This window comes from Rhinatrema bivittatum, chromosome 5 (assembly GCF_901001135.1).
Source record: "Rhinatrema bivittatum chromosome 5, aRhiBiv1.1, whole genome shotgun sequence".
NCBI classification, from domain to species: domain Eukaryota; kingdom Metazoa; phylum Chordata; class Amphibia; order Gymnophiona; family Rhinatrematidae; genus Rhinatrema; species Rhinatrema bivittatum.
Genome location: NC_042619.1, coordinates 220,458,121 through 220,475,019, shown reverse-complemented (window position 1 = coordinate 220,475,019; position 16,899 = coordinate 220,458,121). Strand labels below are relative to the sequence as shown.

Below are 16,899 nucleotides of genomic sequence, written 5' to 3'. Positions count from 1 at the left end.
GGAAAAGTATTTTCTCACTCTCCTTTTGAACCTCCCTCCCCTTCAGCTTCCAGGGGTGGATCTGGTCAGCCTCTGCCCCTAAACACATATTCAGTGTAAGTGCCATGCCATTGCTGCTGTCCCTTGCCTGCCTCCCGGAAATCTTCCAAAGCCTTGGCTTCAGGGGTGATCCTCAAAGCACAGTGAGTATGGGGTCTTAAGCCTGCACGTTGAGGATCGCCAGTGAGGCAGTGGTGGCAGGAGGGGCACTTTCCAATATCAAGGGCAGGATTGCAGGGTGGCAGTGGGCACGAAGTTTGCTGCCCCCAAGATTTTGCCACTGTAGGCACAGGCCTAGTAGGCCTGTGTATAAATGTATGACTGTCAGCTTCATCTGATGTTTCCTTGTGCTGAAATTTTCATTCTGTGGAAAATGTTTCCTTCCATAACTTTATTGAAGTCTGCTCTATTTGAATGTTTGTATCATATCTCTCTTCTAGAGAGCACATCTTGAGCTCCACAATTCACTCTGCATTGTAATTCTATCTACTGCACCTTGCATACTACAAGAAATAGCGTTATGGTAAAACTTCAACAGGAAACACAAAAAAACCCCCACTTAAAATGCAAAAGAAATCAAAGATACTAAATAGCTCAATAAAAGAAAAAGGAAGATAAATACCAAAAATCACAGGGACAAGACATAACAGTTCAAATGTTCAAATCATGTATAAGCACTTTAAAAAGGGAGATCATATACCTTTGTAGAAAAAATACTCTTCTATCATTTTGGGGTTCTGCTGATCTTTGGCCTCGTGGTTGCCATGTCTTTGACATGTTTTTGTAGAAATCAAGCTTTGGAATTTATTGCTAGAGGATGTAGTCAGGGTTAATGGTATAGAGGACTTTAAAAAAGGTTTGGACAAGTGTGTGGAAGGCCTGTCCAGTAAGTTAGTAGCCAGGCAGGCATGGGGTTCATCTAGGAATGAGCACCAGGGAAGGGATCTTTCAGGTACTTCCAGGCAATCTGGACTGGCCACTGTCGAGATAGAATGCCGGGATCGATGAACCATTGGTCTGACCCAGCTTGGCACTTTTGCAAAATGTTTTCCTGGAATGCATACCTTTGATTTCATTACTTTCTGTGTGTTGTTTATCTATGTGACTTCTCTTTTTTACAAGTTTATAAATTCCTTTGTTTAGGTCACCCTTACTTTGTCGGCGTGCAGTTCCATCCAGAGTTTTCCTCAAGACCCATGAAGCCCTCGCCTCCATATCTTGGACTAATGCTGGCAGCAGCTGGAACCCTAAGTACATTCTTGCAGAATGGATGCAAATTTTCTCCAAGGTAAGCTTTTTTGTTGTTGGGGTTTTTTTTTTGCCAGTTTGCATGCATGGGGATTTTCATGCACCCACATTAATCTTAGCATTGTTTTTACTTCCTGTTTTAGTGAGGATTTTTTTCCATGCCAAAAATCCTGTTAAATACCAGGGTTAAGTTACAGTGGAAAAATGTGTGCTGAAACACAGGTTAAAACCAGCACTAAGGTCAGCATGCCTTATTACATCAGCCAGTTTCTGCTGTGAGGGATTGGGGATAGATAAAACATGGAGAAATAAGCAGGAAGGCAAAATCTTACTGAGAATATGCAGTATTATATTTTACATGAAAAAGAGAGAAAGGGAGAGGCTCTAAGGGGGTTCTGGAAGTCTGCCTGACAGGTGAATAGTATGACTGCCAGCATAGAGTGACTTTGTCCCAGTCCAGAGTGACTGGTGTTTTAATTTTTTGACTTGCATGATAATGGGGTGTTGTTGGTTGGCTCACTGTGGGCCTGATTTTAAAAAGCATTTGCATGCATAAAACTGGGTTTTATTCGAATAAATGCACTTTACTCAAATAAAGTGCATTTTGAAAATTGCTACAATATATGCCATTGAATTGTCCATAGGGTTTACTTCTGTAAGTGCACTTTGTGTGAGTAAATGGCTTATGAAAATTGCTACGATAGTATGCCACATTTATGCATGTAACTCCTTTGAAAATTACCTCCTGTGTGTTTGTGCATCATCAGCAGAAGAAAGCAAGCTATAGTCAGGTCACACTTGGTGACATAATGTGCTGTCATCTATCCAGATCTTATGCAGTACTACATATAATGCATGAGTTATATGTCAGTGAAGTTGAGAACAGCAGAGAAAAGACGGGGGTAGATGTCAACAAAATTTTATCAAACAGCCCTTAATTTTCAAGCAAGCAAGCAATTTTGTCATAATTATAGTTGACTGGTTCCAAAGATTGATATGGGGGTTTACCTTCAGCATTGCATGCATGCATTACTCCTGCATTGAAGACCTTGCATTGGTTGCCAATTAAGTTTAGAATGCAATTTCGATTAATGATGATAATGTTCAAATTATTACTTGGGGAGTCACCATGTGCTCTTCAATTCAAGTTGATTAGTTATTTGGCAGCATGTACTCTAAAGTTAATGGATAGTGATTATTTATGGCCTATCATAAAGAGTATAGATTATAGCAAACAAGAGCTAGATCTTTTTCTTATGTAGCTCCCAGTGTTTGGAATTTACGTCCGTTACAATTGCGCAAAAAGATAGATATTAAGGTGTTTAGGAAAGGGCTGAAAGCACTGCTTTTCCAGGAGGCTTTTGGAGAGCATATTGTATGAAATGTTTATATACTACTGGTTTATGATTTTGTTGTGTGTATGTTATATGTAAACCGCACTAAACATAATATTGTATGGAAGTTTGCGGCATAGAAGATTTTAAATTTTAAAAAAACTTAAAAAACCTACTGGGTAGGTTAAGAGGCAGAACCTAGCTGGGATAAGGAGGCTCCCATGTCTTCAGGATTAGGAGCTCCTGAATCTCTCTAAGAAGTTGTATTAAAGAATATACTACAGAGGTAGGCAGTTATTGTTGATATTATTTGCTGTTTATGTTAATAAAAATTGAAATTTCATGAGAAAAGGATTGAGTCAACGAGGTTCCTCCCCAGCCCATATGATATCGTTCCGTCACCTCACATATGGTGTCAGGTCAGGGATTTTTCTCTATGCAAGGCACAGAGAAAAACCAAGTCTACAGGGAAGATTGTGAAAGAAGTTTCTGTAACCCTGCCTAAGGAAGAAGGCAAATTAAAAAAAAAAAAGAGAAACTGACTTTAAAAAAAAGAGTAGTCTGTGGGGCCTGGAGGAAAGTCAGGTTTAGGTTTACAGCAGGCAAAGGAGGCAAGCTTCGTCTGGACTTAGGGATTTTACTCAGTGAAGTTAATGCTGGAAAAAGCAGGAGGTTTATTTTTTACTTTTATGCAAAAGAAAAAGAGAAACAGTTCTGCATTGTGGCTGCTTGAGCAGGGTGTGGCCTGGCAGAAAGTGAAGATGCTAATGAGTGCACAGGGTGTAACACCCCCCCCCCCCAACAAACTGTGACTTAACAGACAAGGGAAAGCATGACTTCAGTAAATATGCAAGTGTTGGTTCAGAGCCTCCTGTAAGCACAGAAGCAGCTGCAGGAAAGTGTCCTGAAATACCAGAGTCTCTGGATAACCACCTGGGGAAAATCGGAAGCAGATATGGCACATATAACTGCTTGTCTGACTAAATTAAAACCAGGACTGGACTCAGTACAACTGAAAGCAGAGACAGCACAACTAAATGAGTCACTTGTCTGCTCTACCCTTCAAAGGGACATTGCTTCAGAGGAAGCTGGAAGCAGCAAGGTAGTTGACCTCAGGCAAGAGCCCTCAGAGAAGCATGCAGTGGGACAAGAGAGTGGCATGAGGAACCCAATGGTCTGGGAAGCACATTGGGCACAGGTAACTGTCTGTTTCACAGAGACAAAGATGGAAGCAGAGGCTGGACAGCAGCTGACTGAATCACCTGACAACAGTTCAACCCTTCAGAGGGAGTCAACTTCAAAGAGAGCTGAAAGCAGCAAAGGAGCAGAAGCCAAAACAGACCCTGAGCTGTAAGAACAACTTGGAAACCAGGTAAAGCAACTGACAGTGACAGAGTTTGAGATACCAGAAAGCTCATGGTGGAGCTTTATAGACTGGCCTGGAGAAGGCAACACAGATTGCCCAGAAAGGGGCAGTATAGAATGACCTCCTGGATGCAGTACTGATTGGCTTATGGGAGGCACCATGGAGGAACGAGATAAGGGCATGGCAGAGAGGCCTAAGAGAGACCCTGCAGGCTGGACAGGCAGAGATGCTGCAGAGGAAACAGATGCAGGTGCTTCAGAGAGGTTGGATGGAGACAAGGCAAAGAGGCTAGATGGAGGCACTGTTGAGGGGCCGGATGCAGGTTGTGCAACAAGACCTGAGAGAGGCACTATAGGGAGCCTAGAGAGAGAGGGGGCACTGTAAAGTGCACAGACAAAACCACGGTGAAGAGACAGAGAGATGGCTGAACAAGAACTTAGCTAAGTGCAATTGGCACTAGAGCAGGAAATAAAGGGAGATTCAGTCCAGCTTCTGAAGGTGGAGGAGCAAAGCCTATTCCTCGAGGACCAGAATTTAAAGTTGCAAGAAGAAAGGTAACTAATAGAGGCAGATGCAAAAGTGTACTTTACAGCTGTCCTTTAAGCAGGAGGGACTGCAGGCTAAGATAGCCAGAGCAGAGAAGCAGTTGTGCTACCAAGCAGAGAAGCAAGAGGAGATCCTCAGGAAGGACCTGAAAGTGGTGGCATTAGAATTAATTAGCTGCCAGCAGACCAGAGATGACCACACGGAACTCAAGAACCAGATCTCCATGCTGACCTCCCAAGTCTGGAGCTCTCTGATAGAAGCAGAGGATACCCAAGAGGCCAGTGAGCAGCTGAGGCAAGAGCTGATGGCTGCAATGCAGATTCAGCATGTGCCACTGTGGCATCACAGTACGCTAAGGAAACCATGAATCTAGTGAGAGCACTGAGAGGAGAGGAGAGGATCACCTTACTGGTGGCTGAAGAGAATTGGTAATTACTGCTTTGGGAAATTTTAGAACTTAAAAGATTTGGAGAGAATTCACTATTAGGGTATATTGTGTGTCTGCATTAAATAGCTAGTCAGAAGCAGGCAAAAGCCAGGAGTTTGTATGTTTGTATTTCTCTCCCTCCTACCCCTATTTCATCATTTGATTTATAGGCATGAGACACTTTCAATTTTAAAAAAATTATTCAGCCTTTTAAACTTAAACTCAGGATTGCCCCAGGCCTTATCAAGATTTAATCATCCCCTTTAGGTCACTACCAGATAGTGAATACACTAATACATGTAAAGGACCCAAATTTTACACATTCCTGTACTGCATCTTGGATATTATGAAAGGATGCCGAGGCTAAGAGGGGTGAGATTGTGGCAATGAAATTATCCATATCGATGGGACCATGCTGGAGCCGTGGCGAAGAGGAGAGTGTGAAATTTGGTTTTGGGACTACACCGGGAAGTTGAAACTTAATGAGAAAGTGATCTGACCAGAGTACAGGTGTGATATTTATGGTTTGAGAAGAGTGTGAGTAAATAGATTCGTTAACTTAAACGAGATCTAGGATGTGTCTCAGCTTGTAAGTGGGAGCTTTGATCATCTGGGACCATCCCAGAGAAGAGAGAATTTACAGGAAGAGGTTACAGGAAGGTGAAAGAGGGGCTAAGTCAACGTGTAGATTGAAGTCACCCAAAATTATTATTTTATTGAGATCAAATTTGGAGAGAAGTAATTGTTCAAAGACAGGAGAAAGGTCAGCAGATAATTTCGGGAGAGCATAAACTAAGCACATGTTAACATCATTTAGTGAAACAATCACCATTTAAGTGTTGAACTTTACATGCCATTTGGATTTATGGAAGATTAAAAGTCCCCCACCACATTTTTTGGAGCATGGCTGGGAGATGACAGAGTAATTGGGAGGACATAATTTTAACACAGTAGGATCAGAATCTAACATCCATGATTCTGTAAAGCAGTAGAGTCTAACTGTTCAGTGTGTATGAAATCATGGATTAAATGAGACTTGCTTTTGTCAGATTGAACATTAAGAAGTGAAAAAGAGATTGGAGCAAGAGAGCAATGACTGGTAGAGTTTGTTAGAGGAATTTGAGGGAGGCAGCATGATCAAGAAAACTTACTGTGACAGTGAGTAATGTGAGGTCACCATATCGGCCTTTGCCCAAAATTGGAGAGATGGAAGAAAAACTATTGTGGAGATGGGTTAAGACTTATTGAACACTTGGTGCACACGAAGGAGCGCACAAAGGATCTCCTTTATTGCGCTCCTTCGTGCGTGCGAAGGAGCATGTGCACCACCAGCACGTGGCACCTCTGGCGTCCCTGGCTGGCTTTTGAGGCCCCCGATCAGGTGACGTCATCGGAGGGTGGGGATAGTCGCCACCTTGGTGGTGGAAGCCAGTGGGGGTAGCAGGCAGTCCCGGGTCTCTCTCCCTGCAGAAGCCCTCACAAGCAGGGAGAGGTAGCGTGGCAGGCATAGTTCTTTTTATTCCGGCAATCCTGGCTGGCTTTTGAGGCCCCCAATCAGGTGATGTCATCAGGGGGCGGGGCTAATCACCACCATGGTGGAGGAAGCTAGTGGGGGTAGCAGGCAGATGTGGTGCATTTGGATTTTCAGAAGGCTTCAACAAAGTCCTTCATGAGAGGCTTCTAAGAAAACTAAAAAGTAATGGGATAGGAAGCAATGTCCTTTTGTGGATTGCAAACTGGTTAAAAGACAGGAAACAGAGTAGGATTCAATGGTCTGTTTTCACAGTGGAAAAAGGTAAACAGTGGAGTGCCTCAGGGATCTGTACTTGGACCATTGCTTTTTAATCTACTTATAAATGATCTGGAAAGGGGTACAAGTGAAGTGATTACATTTGCAGATGACACAAAATTATGCAGAGTAGTTAAATCTCAAGCGGATTTTGATATACTGCAGGAGAACCTTGTGAGGGTGGAAGATTGGAGGTTCAAATGGCAGATGAAATGTAATGTGGACAAGTGCAAGGTGATGCATATAGGGAAAAATAACCCTTGCTGTAGTTACACAATGTTAGTTTCCACATTAGGAGCTACCACCCAGGAAAAAGATCTAGGCATCATAGTGGATAACACATTGAAATCATCGGCTCAGTGTGCTGTGGCGATCAAAAAAGCAAACAATGTTAGGAATTATCTGTATCGTTCCATGGTGAGACCGCATCTTGTGCAGTTCTGATCATCACATCTAAAAGATATAGTTGCACTGGAGAAAGTATAGAAAAGGGTGACCAAAATGATAAAAGACATGCAACAGCTCCCTTATAAGGAATGAATAAAGAGTTGTTCAGCTTGGAGAAGAAACAGCTGAGGGGGGATATAATAGAGGTCTACAAATTCATGAAAGGACTTGAATACGTAAATTTAAATCAGTTATTTACTCTCTCAGACAATAAAGGGTCTAGCAAGTAGCTCATTTAAAACAAATGAGAGAAAATTCTTTCACTCAATGCTTAAATAAGCTGTGAAATTCATTTGCAGAGGATGTGGTTACAGCATTTACTGTAACTGGGTTTAAAAAAGGTTTGGGTAAGTTCCTAGAAGAGATGTCTACAAACTGCTATTAATCAATAAGGAATAGTAGCTTGGGATCTATTTAATATTTGGGTGCTTGCCAGGTACTTGTGAATTCATTGGCCACTGTTGGAAACAGCATGCTGGGCATGATGGACCCTTGGTCTGACCCAGTATGGCATGTCTTATGTTCTTATGAGGTCACAGTCGCTGGCCTGGAGGCACAATTGGCAGATGGAACCAGGAAGCAGGAAAACAGCAGGCTAGAAAAGGAGCAGCTCTTACAGAGTATAGACCACCTGCAGACAACCTACATCCCACCAGAGCTGCATGAAAAGGAAACTGCTCTCATGAAAAGTAATATGGTACAGCTGCAGAGGCATCTGGCGGAACTCATAGGGAGTAATGGCCAGGAGCAAGCCAAGATACGGGAACTGGAGGTCACCGATGCTGAGCTTCAAGCCCATGCGCAGGAGGTAGCCCTCATTGAGAACAGGGCCCCAGAGAGAGAAGAGGCAGACCAGCATCAGTGCGCACAGTTGACTGAAGCACATGCAGGACTGGCACAGCAGCTAGCAGATTGCAGCGCCGCACTAGCACAGAGTACGAGTGTACAAGAGCATAGGGAGAAAGGGGCAGTTCTGGAAAGCACCTTGCAGGTACGGCAGAAACAGATGGCACAGACACAGGCCAGGCATGAGTGTGATCAGGAAAAAACTGCAGCTCTGCGTGCAGCTTCCAAAGCAGAGAATGAGGAGCATCAAACTGAGATCATCAGAAGGCAAGAAAGTTTTAAAAACCCTACAGAGTCTTAAAAAAAGGAGAAGGAATTTGTGAAAAACAAACTTGAGTATGCCAATAAGAAGAATCCAGAAGTGATAGAACTTTGGAAGTTAAAGCTGAAGTCTGAACAGCAAATTGTAATGGGAAGTTTAAAAATCAGCCAAGATGCTGAGAAGTCCACTCTTGCAACAGAGATTGATACTCTGGAGAGTATGCATGGAGACATCATGGAAGAGAAACTTGAAGCAGCAGAGATGCCAATAAAGAAAGTGGAAATGGGAAAAGTTTCTCAGAGAAGCCAGACATCTGAGTTAGCCAGAGTGAGAAGCCTGCTAGTCTTGAGAATAATATATGTCTGCTGAGAATCATTTCCAAGGTTCTTCGGCAAAAGAGCTCCAGGTTTGGGAAGAAAATTGGGAGCTACAAACTTCCAGGAAAGAAAGAAGAGCAGAATTGAAAAATGTGCAGAACAAGTAAGGACTGCCGAAGACACAAACGCAGAAAAATCTTAACCAGAAGGGGACGGTACAGAGTCTGCATAGAAAAGCTGTGAAACAAGTAGAAGAGAAACCACAACAGCAGCACTTAAAGAGAAGTCACAAGGTCCTACTGGAGAAATTGGAACTCAAAGCTTCAAATGGACTCAGATAAAGGACTATGGGTAGACACTGGGCAAACGGTGCAGTGGTTGGTGGTGATAGTGCTATCTGGAATAACCCTAATGTGTGGGGATGAGCTTGATCCTAGAACCCTGACCCCAAGCCTAGCTGGCAGGAAGCCTGATGAAGGAGAGTGGGGATTTGAGGCACTTCCCTGGATCAAATCCAGTGGGACTGAAAAGGCTCAGACCAACTGGTCCAAACTGATGGGGAGGAAATGTGAAGGAGTGGCCTTATTACAACAACTACTACTAAACATTTCTATAGCGCTACACAACATACACAGCGCTGTAATATCCCTCCTTAATCTATGCGGGACCGGGCTGGATGCCTGATTCACCTTAAATTCCGTAGAGGGAGAGAGCTCTGTGGGCGGGACCCTGCTCAGCAGGGTCCCGCCTGCTGAGCAGGCTCTTAACCTGCTGAGCAGGTTAATCTTAATCTGCCTCTTAACCTGCTGAGCAGGTTAAGAGGCAGAACCTAGCTGGGATCAGGAGGCTCCCCACATCTCCAGGAGGAGGAGCTCCTGACCCTCTCTGAGAAGTTGTGTTAAGAATATACTGCAAAGGTAGGCATTAGGGGTAGATTTTTAAACCTGTGCGTAAGCTTACCAGTGCGCACATGCGTGCCAGGTTTTATAATCCGCACGTGCATGTGTGGGTGGCGCGCACAAGGGGGTGGGGCTAATGCAATTTTTGCACGGTGACGCATGCCGGCCTTCCCAAATTCCCTACCCCCCTACCTAACCTCCCTTTCCCTTCCCCTCTCCTCTCCTCCCCACCCCCTAAATCCTACCTTTTTTCTTTTTGTTCTGCAACTTATTTCAGCTCTTGAGCTGAAGTAAGTTGCTGCTATCATGCGAGGCTCTGGGACAGCTAACAATGGCGCTGTCCCGGCCCGCCCCCCGCCCAGAGCATGCCCCCGGCCCGCCCCTTACAGGAAGGCCGGCACCTGTGCACGTAATGGCCTTTACACGCGTGGCCGGGCCTTGTGGAAAATTGCTCGGCGTGCACAAGCACGTAAAGGCCGGAGTTTACGCTCGCAGCCAATTTAAAACCTGCCCGTTATTGTTTTTATTATTTGCTGTCTATGGTAATAAAAGTTGAAATTGCATGAGAAAAGGCTGGAGTCAGCGTGGTTCCTGCTCCAGCCCATAAGATATCGCTCAGTCATCCTGACAATATAGCAAGTTTAATTCCCAGCTAGGAATGACAGGCAACAAGATAACATGAAGTCCCATCATTTACTTTTTCTGACCATCAAGATGATTTCAGTCTTTTTTTTGCATCTGTTTTCCTTGGTATATTTAATTCAAAAGGGAAAGAAAAAGATGAGTAATCGGTGGGAAGCTTTAAGCAAGGTGATAAGGTAATAGATGGCATTTGCTGCTCATTTGTCAAGCACCAGTAGGTGTGCTGCTTAAAATAATAAAGGCAGTAAAAATAACCGTGTGATGTATTGAGAGGCCCCATGTGCAAGGAGGCGAGGAGAGTCAAATCAGCAAAGCAAGTTGTCCAGCAGGAGATGTCTAACATCACGCTCAGTAGTTTGTTATCCGAAAAGAAAGTCTGGTTAAAGGGGGCTGTGGGGGAGGAAGAAATCACTGGCATCCTTGTTTAGATGACTACTCTTATTCTCATGATTCTATCATGAGACACTTTACATGGGGTTTCGTATTGCTGCTTGCCCGCCATCCCTCTGGCAGATCCCAGAAGTCAAAATTCTAGTTGTGTTGAAAAGTAATGCATGCATTTTTATTTACTTTTCTTTTGTTGTTGGATTTTTTTTTTTTTTGTGTTGATCCTCACTGAAGCAAACTGATAAAAAGGCAAGTAACTGTCTGGACAGTTTGCAGTAACTTTGCATTGTGTCTCGGCATTTAAATTTTCATCAAGTAAGTATGCATGGCCCAATCTCCTCATGCATCCCTTAATTGCTTTTCTGTTTCTTAGATAGAAAACAGTTTACTCTGTGCCTTAGAGGAAGCTGGAAATATACTGAGTCAGGAATTGTCAGCCACATCTTACAGTGTGCTGGCGCCACTTCAGAAGTGATTATAAGGATAGCTTAGGGGCCGATGCAATATGGTGCGCTGAGCAGAGCGCACTGTTAACGTGCTGTTTGACGCAGGTAGAATAGGCGCTATTCAATCCCCTAATGCAATAAAGGGATTAGCACCTATTAAACGCGTCTAATGCGGAGTGAATGCAATAGCGCTCTTGACATGCAAATGCATGTGAATGAGGCTATTAGACATTCACTCCCGATGTCAGGAGCAGGCGTTAATAGATGTGCGCATCGAAAAAAGAATAAAAAGAAATAAAAGAAAAAATAAATTTGACGATTGGGCCCATCATAAAACCCAACGCCGAGTTAATCAGCGTCGGTTTTCTTGGCTGTCCGCCGCTAAGGAAAACAGACGCTGATAAACCCGGCATTGGTTTTAGAAGCCCACGGGGATTACTCACCCTCCTCTCCTCCCTTCTTCCCCTCCAGGTTCCACTCACATCTCTGGATGCGCTGAAGAAAATGAATAAAACAGACGAAGCGCTTCCCTCCCAGCTCTCCACGCAGCCCCCTTCCCATCCCAAGGTTTATGTGGCCCATTGATCCATCAACCAACTCCACCCCCTTCCTAGTGCCTCTCAGCCTCGGCATCGGTTTTCTTGACCTCCATACAGCAGTCAGGGAAACTGACGCCGATAAACCCGGAAACCTTTTCTTTCACAAAATGCAGTACTTAGTTGAGCTATGAGTGCAAACCATATGTAAGGCTCTCTTGGTCTTTCTAGGAAAGTGTGCCCTTGTGGCCTAAGTAAGAGATGGTATGGTCCAGTGAAAAAGGTCAAAATGATTTAAAACAGGAATAGACCCCCAGAGCAGGAGTCCCCAAATCATGTCCTTAAGGGCTGCAAACCAGTCTACAATGAGTATACATGTGATCTCTTTGCATGCACTGCCACCAATGTATGCAAATGTACTTCATGCATATTCACTGTGGAAATCTGACCAGTTGGGGGTCCTCTGCCCTAGAGGAAGAGGGGAGCCTATAAAATGATAAGAGAGTTTGAAGAGTTCCCCTTTTAATAAAGAGAAGTAAGGAGTGTTGTCCAGGAGATCCCAGGAGTGCTGCAAATGAGAAAACTGGTGACATAGTCTATTCTTAATGAGGTGTAAGGAGAGCTCCAATATAGGTTTGCTTTGCAAGATGTCCACAATGAATATTTCGCACATCTTGTTACTTTGCCTTACAGGCCTAGTTAATTTGTGTATTTTGGTATAACCTGTTTGTGCCTTGGTGTTGCCTGCCTCTGCTCCAGAACATGTCCCTGTCTGACCAGAATATGGTACTTCAGTGCTTGTTAGTGCCTGGCTTGCTCTATTTTTTTCCTCACTTAGGGGCTGATGCAATATAAAGCGTGGAAAGCGGGCGCTGAAAAATCAGCGGCTGCTTTCCTAATGCACATGGCGCCGAAAAGTCAGCGCCCGCTTTCCTAACACGCACATGGCGCCCACAAGTGGGGCGCCATACAATACCCGAATTAGGGGGTCGCGCTAGGAAGGAGGCGCTAGGGTTGCTTGCGTGACCTGCCGCGACTGCCAGTTATGAAGACAGACGCCGGTAAACTCGGCATTGGTTTTCATAACCAGCCGTCTGCCAGTAATGAAAATGGCATCAGTCTTCATAACTTGGCGGTCTGCTGTTACTTTTTTTTTTTTTTTTTTTTACTAGAGAAGAAGTACAGAAAAGAAGTTTTTTCTGCTTTTCTGTACTTCTTTTGCCTGCGCTCAGCTATTAATGCCTACTCCAGGCAGGCAATAATAGCTGAGCAATAAATGTGCATCTGAGATGCACATTTATTTTATTGCATGCGGAATGAATGAGTAAATAGCCTCGTTCACATGCATTTGCATGTGATGAGCGCTATCTCATTCACTCTGCAACCGATGCGGGTTAAATAGGCGCTAATCCCCCTATTGCATTAGGGGGTGGATTAGAGCCTGTTTAACCCACGTCAGAGTGCAGGTTATACAGTGCGCTCGGCTGAGCGCAGTGTATTGCATCGGCCCCTTAAGGAATTAGCGTGAAAGGACAATTAAAAAAAAAAAAGAAAAAAAAAAAAAGAGTCAAACAGCAAGAGAACTTTGTTAACAAAGCCTCAAACTCTAACATATCCTGCAAACTTCTTGGGGAACCTGTGGGTTAATTTAAAACAAAATCTGCATCTTTTTCAAGATAGAATATTCATTCCCATTAGGGCCAAAGAAGAAGAGAGATTTTATCAATTGGGAGCAGAAGACCATAAGTTCCATATTTAACATTAAGAACATTTTTTTCCTCTTCTTCTGTGAACAAAGCCTTTGTAAATAAAAGAATTCTGGACTGTTAGACTTAGTTTGAAACTTCAGCCACTGCACGCAGGTGCATCAGAGTGCAAGGGTGATGCAGTGCGTTAAAGAATAAACCTTATTGTAGTAGCACAGAAATAAAGGAAAAAACAAAACACTATATATTACAGGATCCCTTTTTATTGGGCTAACAATACATTTCTTGACGAGTTTCAAGAGCTAAACTTTTTCTTCTTCAGGTCAGATTTTGCATCTGGAAAGCTTGACAAGAAATGTATTAAAGTTCGCCCAATAAAAAGGTAGCGCTTGGTATATATATTTTTTTTGCTGTTTTTATTCATTAACGTTTTTGTGCGTTCAAGTGGTCTAGCACAGCAGCCACATTACATACTTTACTTGAAAGACATCCAGGAAACTTCCAGGAGCTGGAAGTGAATGGATCTCCCTGTTAGGATCTATTGGATACTTCTTCTGAGCGACCCAGATTGGCCACTTTCAAGGAGACGGAATGCCGGACTCGATGGACCTTTGGTGTGACCCAGCATGGCACCTCTTATGTGCTTTCATACTAGTTTTATTGGCCTGCAGGCATTCCTTCTTGTTGCTTGAATTCACTTCTACGCATCTCCGCTTCACCTGTCCACTCCTCCTCTTGGTGGCACTGTGGCATGAACTTCACCAAGTCAGAGTAGTTTCTTTTTTCCTGGCTGCAATGGCACAACTAGACATTTACACACCCAGGTCACACGCGTAGCCGCGTGTATCTTATAAAATCCGGGGTCGGCGCGCGCAAGGGGGTGCACATTTGTGCAACCTGCGCGCGCTGAGCCCAGCGCGAGCTGCATGTTCCCTCCAAGGCCGCTCCGAAATCGGAGCGGCCTCTGAGGGAACTTTTCTTCGCCCTCCCCCCACCTTCCCCTGCCTAACCCACCCCCCCGGCCCTATCTAAACCCCCCCCTTACCTTTGTCGGCAAAGTTACGCCTGCTTTCAGCAGGCGTAACTTTGCGCGCGTTGCCGGCAGCCCCGCTCCGTCCTCCGGTCCCGGGGGCTGGTCCGGAGGCCTCGACCACGCCCCCAGGCCGGCGCCACGCCCCCGGGCCCGCCCCCGAAACGCCGGGGCATGCCCCCGAAACACCGCGTCGTTTTGGGAACGCCCCGGACACGCCCCCTCCCTCCCCTTTTCGAAAGCCCCGGGACTTACGCGCATCCCGGGGCTTTACGCGCGCCGGCAGCCTATGCAAAATAGGCGCACACGGGCCTTTTAAAATCCACCCCATACTGAGCTACATATTTATATCTTCTTTGCCAGAAACACAGAGTTTCTGTATACAGAAAGATATAAATTGCTTCAAAACCACTGTTTCCTTTTATATTTCTTTCAGTTCTTCCTGGATCAGTAAAATGTTCAGGTCTTTTAAAGATCATACAAATTAGTTAATAAAATTATATATTTTGTTTTATTTGTTTTCTTGTACCTTAAGATAAAGCAGTATCTTCTCAACATCCCCTATGAATTTTATTTTGTGTTTGCTGGCAATACGCAATAAGTCAAATATTTATCATCAGAAGTAGGAGCCCTTTCACAGGGTATAAAATACCAGTTTTTAGCCCTGCTTCTTAAGCATAAGAAGAGACATCTGCACTTTAATCATGATTTAATAGTAACGAGTGCTAGGCTTCGACTCTATCTCCTGCAGGCTGTGAGACAAATGTCCATAGTGTGAATTAAACTGATTTAATTTTTGTGGCTGCGCTGGGGATGTAGAGTGTACAGGTGAAGATAAGATACGAGGAAGTGAATTCAAGCAACAAGAGGGAACAGCTTTGACAAATGAAGAGCACAGTGGATGGCAGAAAGCAGGATAGGAAGATAGCGTAAATGGAACAGAATGTAACCAACCTGGAAGCTGAGAGTGGCTTTGTCCAGCATAACAACATCTTGGCAGTGGAAGGAGGTAATCTTGAAATCTCAGAGAATGATAAGAGCAAAATTGAATAGTGTTACTTGTTGGAACTGGAAAAAAAAACATTATATATACACACACACACACACACATAGAACTTAGGGTTTTTCGAGCTTTTTACTCTGAATAGCTTTTCCCTGCTCCCTCCCCTTTATCTTTTCATTTCTCTTCACAATTCTTACGGTAATGTTAATCCACAATGTTAAATTGCATACTGAAGAATGAGGTTGTTCAGTATCCTAAAACAAAGGGCTGGATATACTAAATATTTTCCCCAGTCAAGCTAAATGGAAAAGACCTTTTGATGTATTTGGCCCTGTATTTTAAACTGAAGAGTTTAAAACTTTGGCACTTCTGCAGCCTCATTTTCTCCGATGTCTTGTCCAGGATGGAGTTGTTCCCATGGGGGGGTGGGGGGTTCCTAGGGAATCCCAGGGATGGCCAAGAGTCCCCTCAGGGGCATTTATCAATCAGAGCAAGTCGGCTTAACATCACAGCTAGTTCCCCTCCTTGTTGGCACTGTTGGATGATGTCACCCATTGGTTATGGATGATTGAATCCTGCTGCCTTAAGAAGAATCCCGGTTATAAGTAAGCGACTTTTGCTATTTCTCCCAAGTTCTACTCTCTCCAGAGCCTCCTTTACCTGAGGGCCACTGGGGGGTCTCCTGGGCAATATACAATCTTGCCTGTCCCACCAGCAGCACACAACATGTATATGGTATATATGTGTATATATACTGGATTCCTTGCTTGCTGAGGCTTGACCTTCTTTGACATTTGTAGCCAGTTATCAGCAGCCATGCCAATTTCCTTTAACTACTGCTACCAAACTGCCTCTTTACTGTTGCTAAACTTTCATCTGTCCAGCTCAGCATATATATATGACAGCCTGTGTTTTAAAAAAAAAGAGAAAAATAAATGGCCCTGCCGCTGGATGAGTTGAATACTTCTCTTTGTCATTTGCACAGTTATTTGTTGATGTCTGCAATTTCCAAATTCAGAGTGCCCACACACACATGCACTCACACACAAAACTGTGTCGTTAGCAAAATAAAAAGCATGCATACAGAAGAGATGATTATGCAACTTGGTTAGGTACGTATGCATTTGTTTCCTTTCCTCTTTAGGTCAGAGCGCATCATGTTTGTTGTCATGGTCAATTTTGGGTTGTTTTGTTTGGTTTTTTAATTTGGGGCCTGATGTACCAAGGCCTTTTCCCCATTCAGTGTCCATGGGGAAACAAAGCGTAGTGAGAGATCTTTCGTTCATTACTAAATCTGTTGGGGGTCAGAATGCATCCCCTGCCCAGCCTTTATGTTTTGGACTGACCACTTATTTTCACATAATTTTTAAACATAGCAATGACGGCAGAAAAAGACCAAATGGTCCATCCAGTGTGCCCAGCAAGTTTCTTATGATAGTAACTGCCGCTCCGTGCAGGTAACCCCCAAGCCTTAGATTAAGTTAGTAATATTTTTAAAAATTTTCAAAAAATAATATTTTCTTCCCTGTGTTAGCACTCTCTCTTCATCGGGATAAATGATTGAGAAGACCGGGTTGTCTACACAGAGATCATAATCAGAACTAAGAGCAAGACTTAAAAATTATCCCG

At 43.9% G+C, this 16,899-nt stretch overlaps 1 protein-coding gene across 5 annotated transcripts in view; it reads left to right on the top strand.

Annotated features, from left to right (window-relative positions):
• CTPS2 (CTP synthase 2) overlaps positions 1–16,899 on the top strand; it is a 428,947-nt gene that overhangs the window by 350,817 nt on the left and 61,231 nt on the right. For all 5 annotated transcript variants that reach the window (XM_029603286.1, XM_029603284.1, XM_029603287.1 and 2 more), the window contains one exon: positions 1,183–1,327. In XM_029603286.1, coding sequence (XP_029459146.1) covers positions 1,183–1,327 — 145 coding nt within the window. The remainder of the gene's footprint in view (positions 1–1,182; positions 1,328–16,899) is intronic.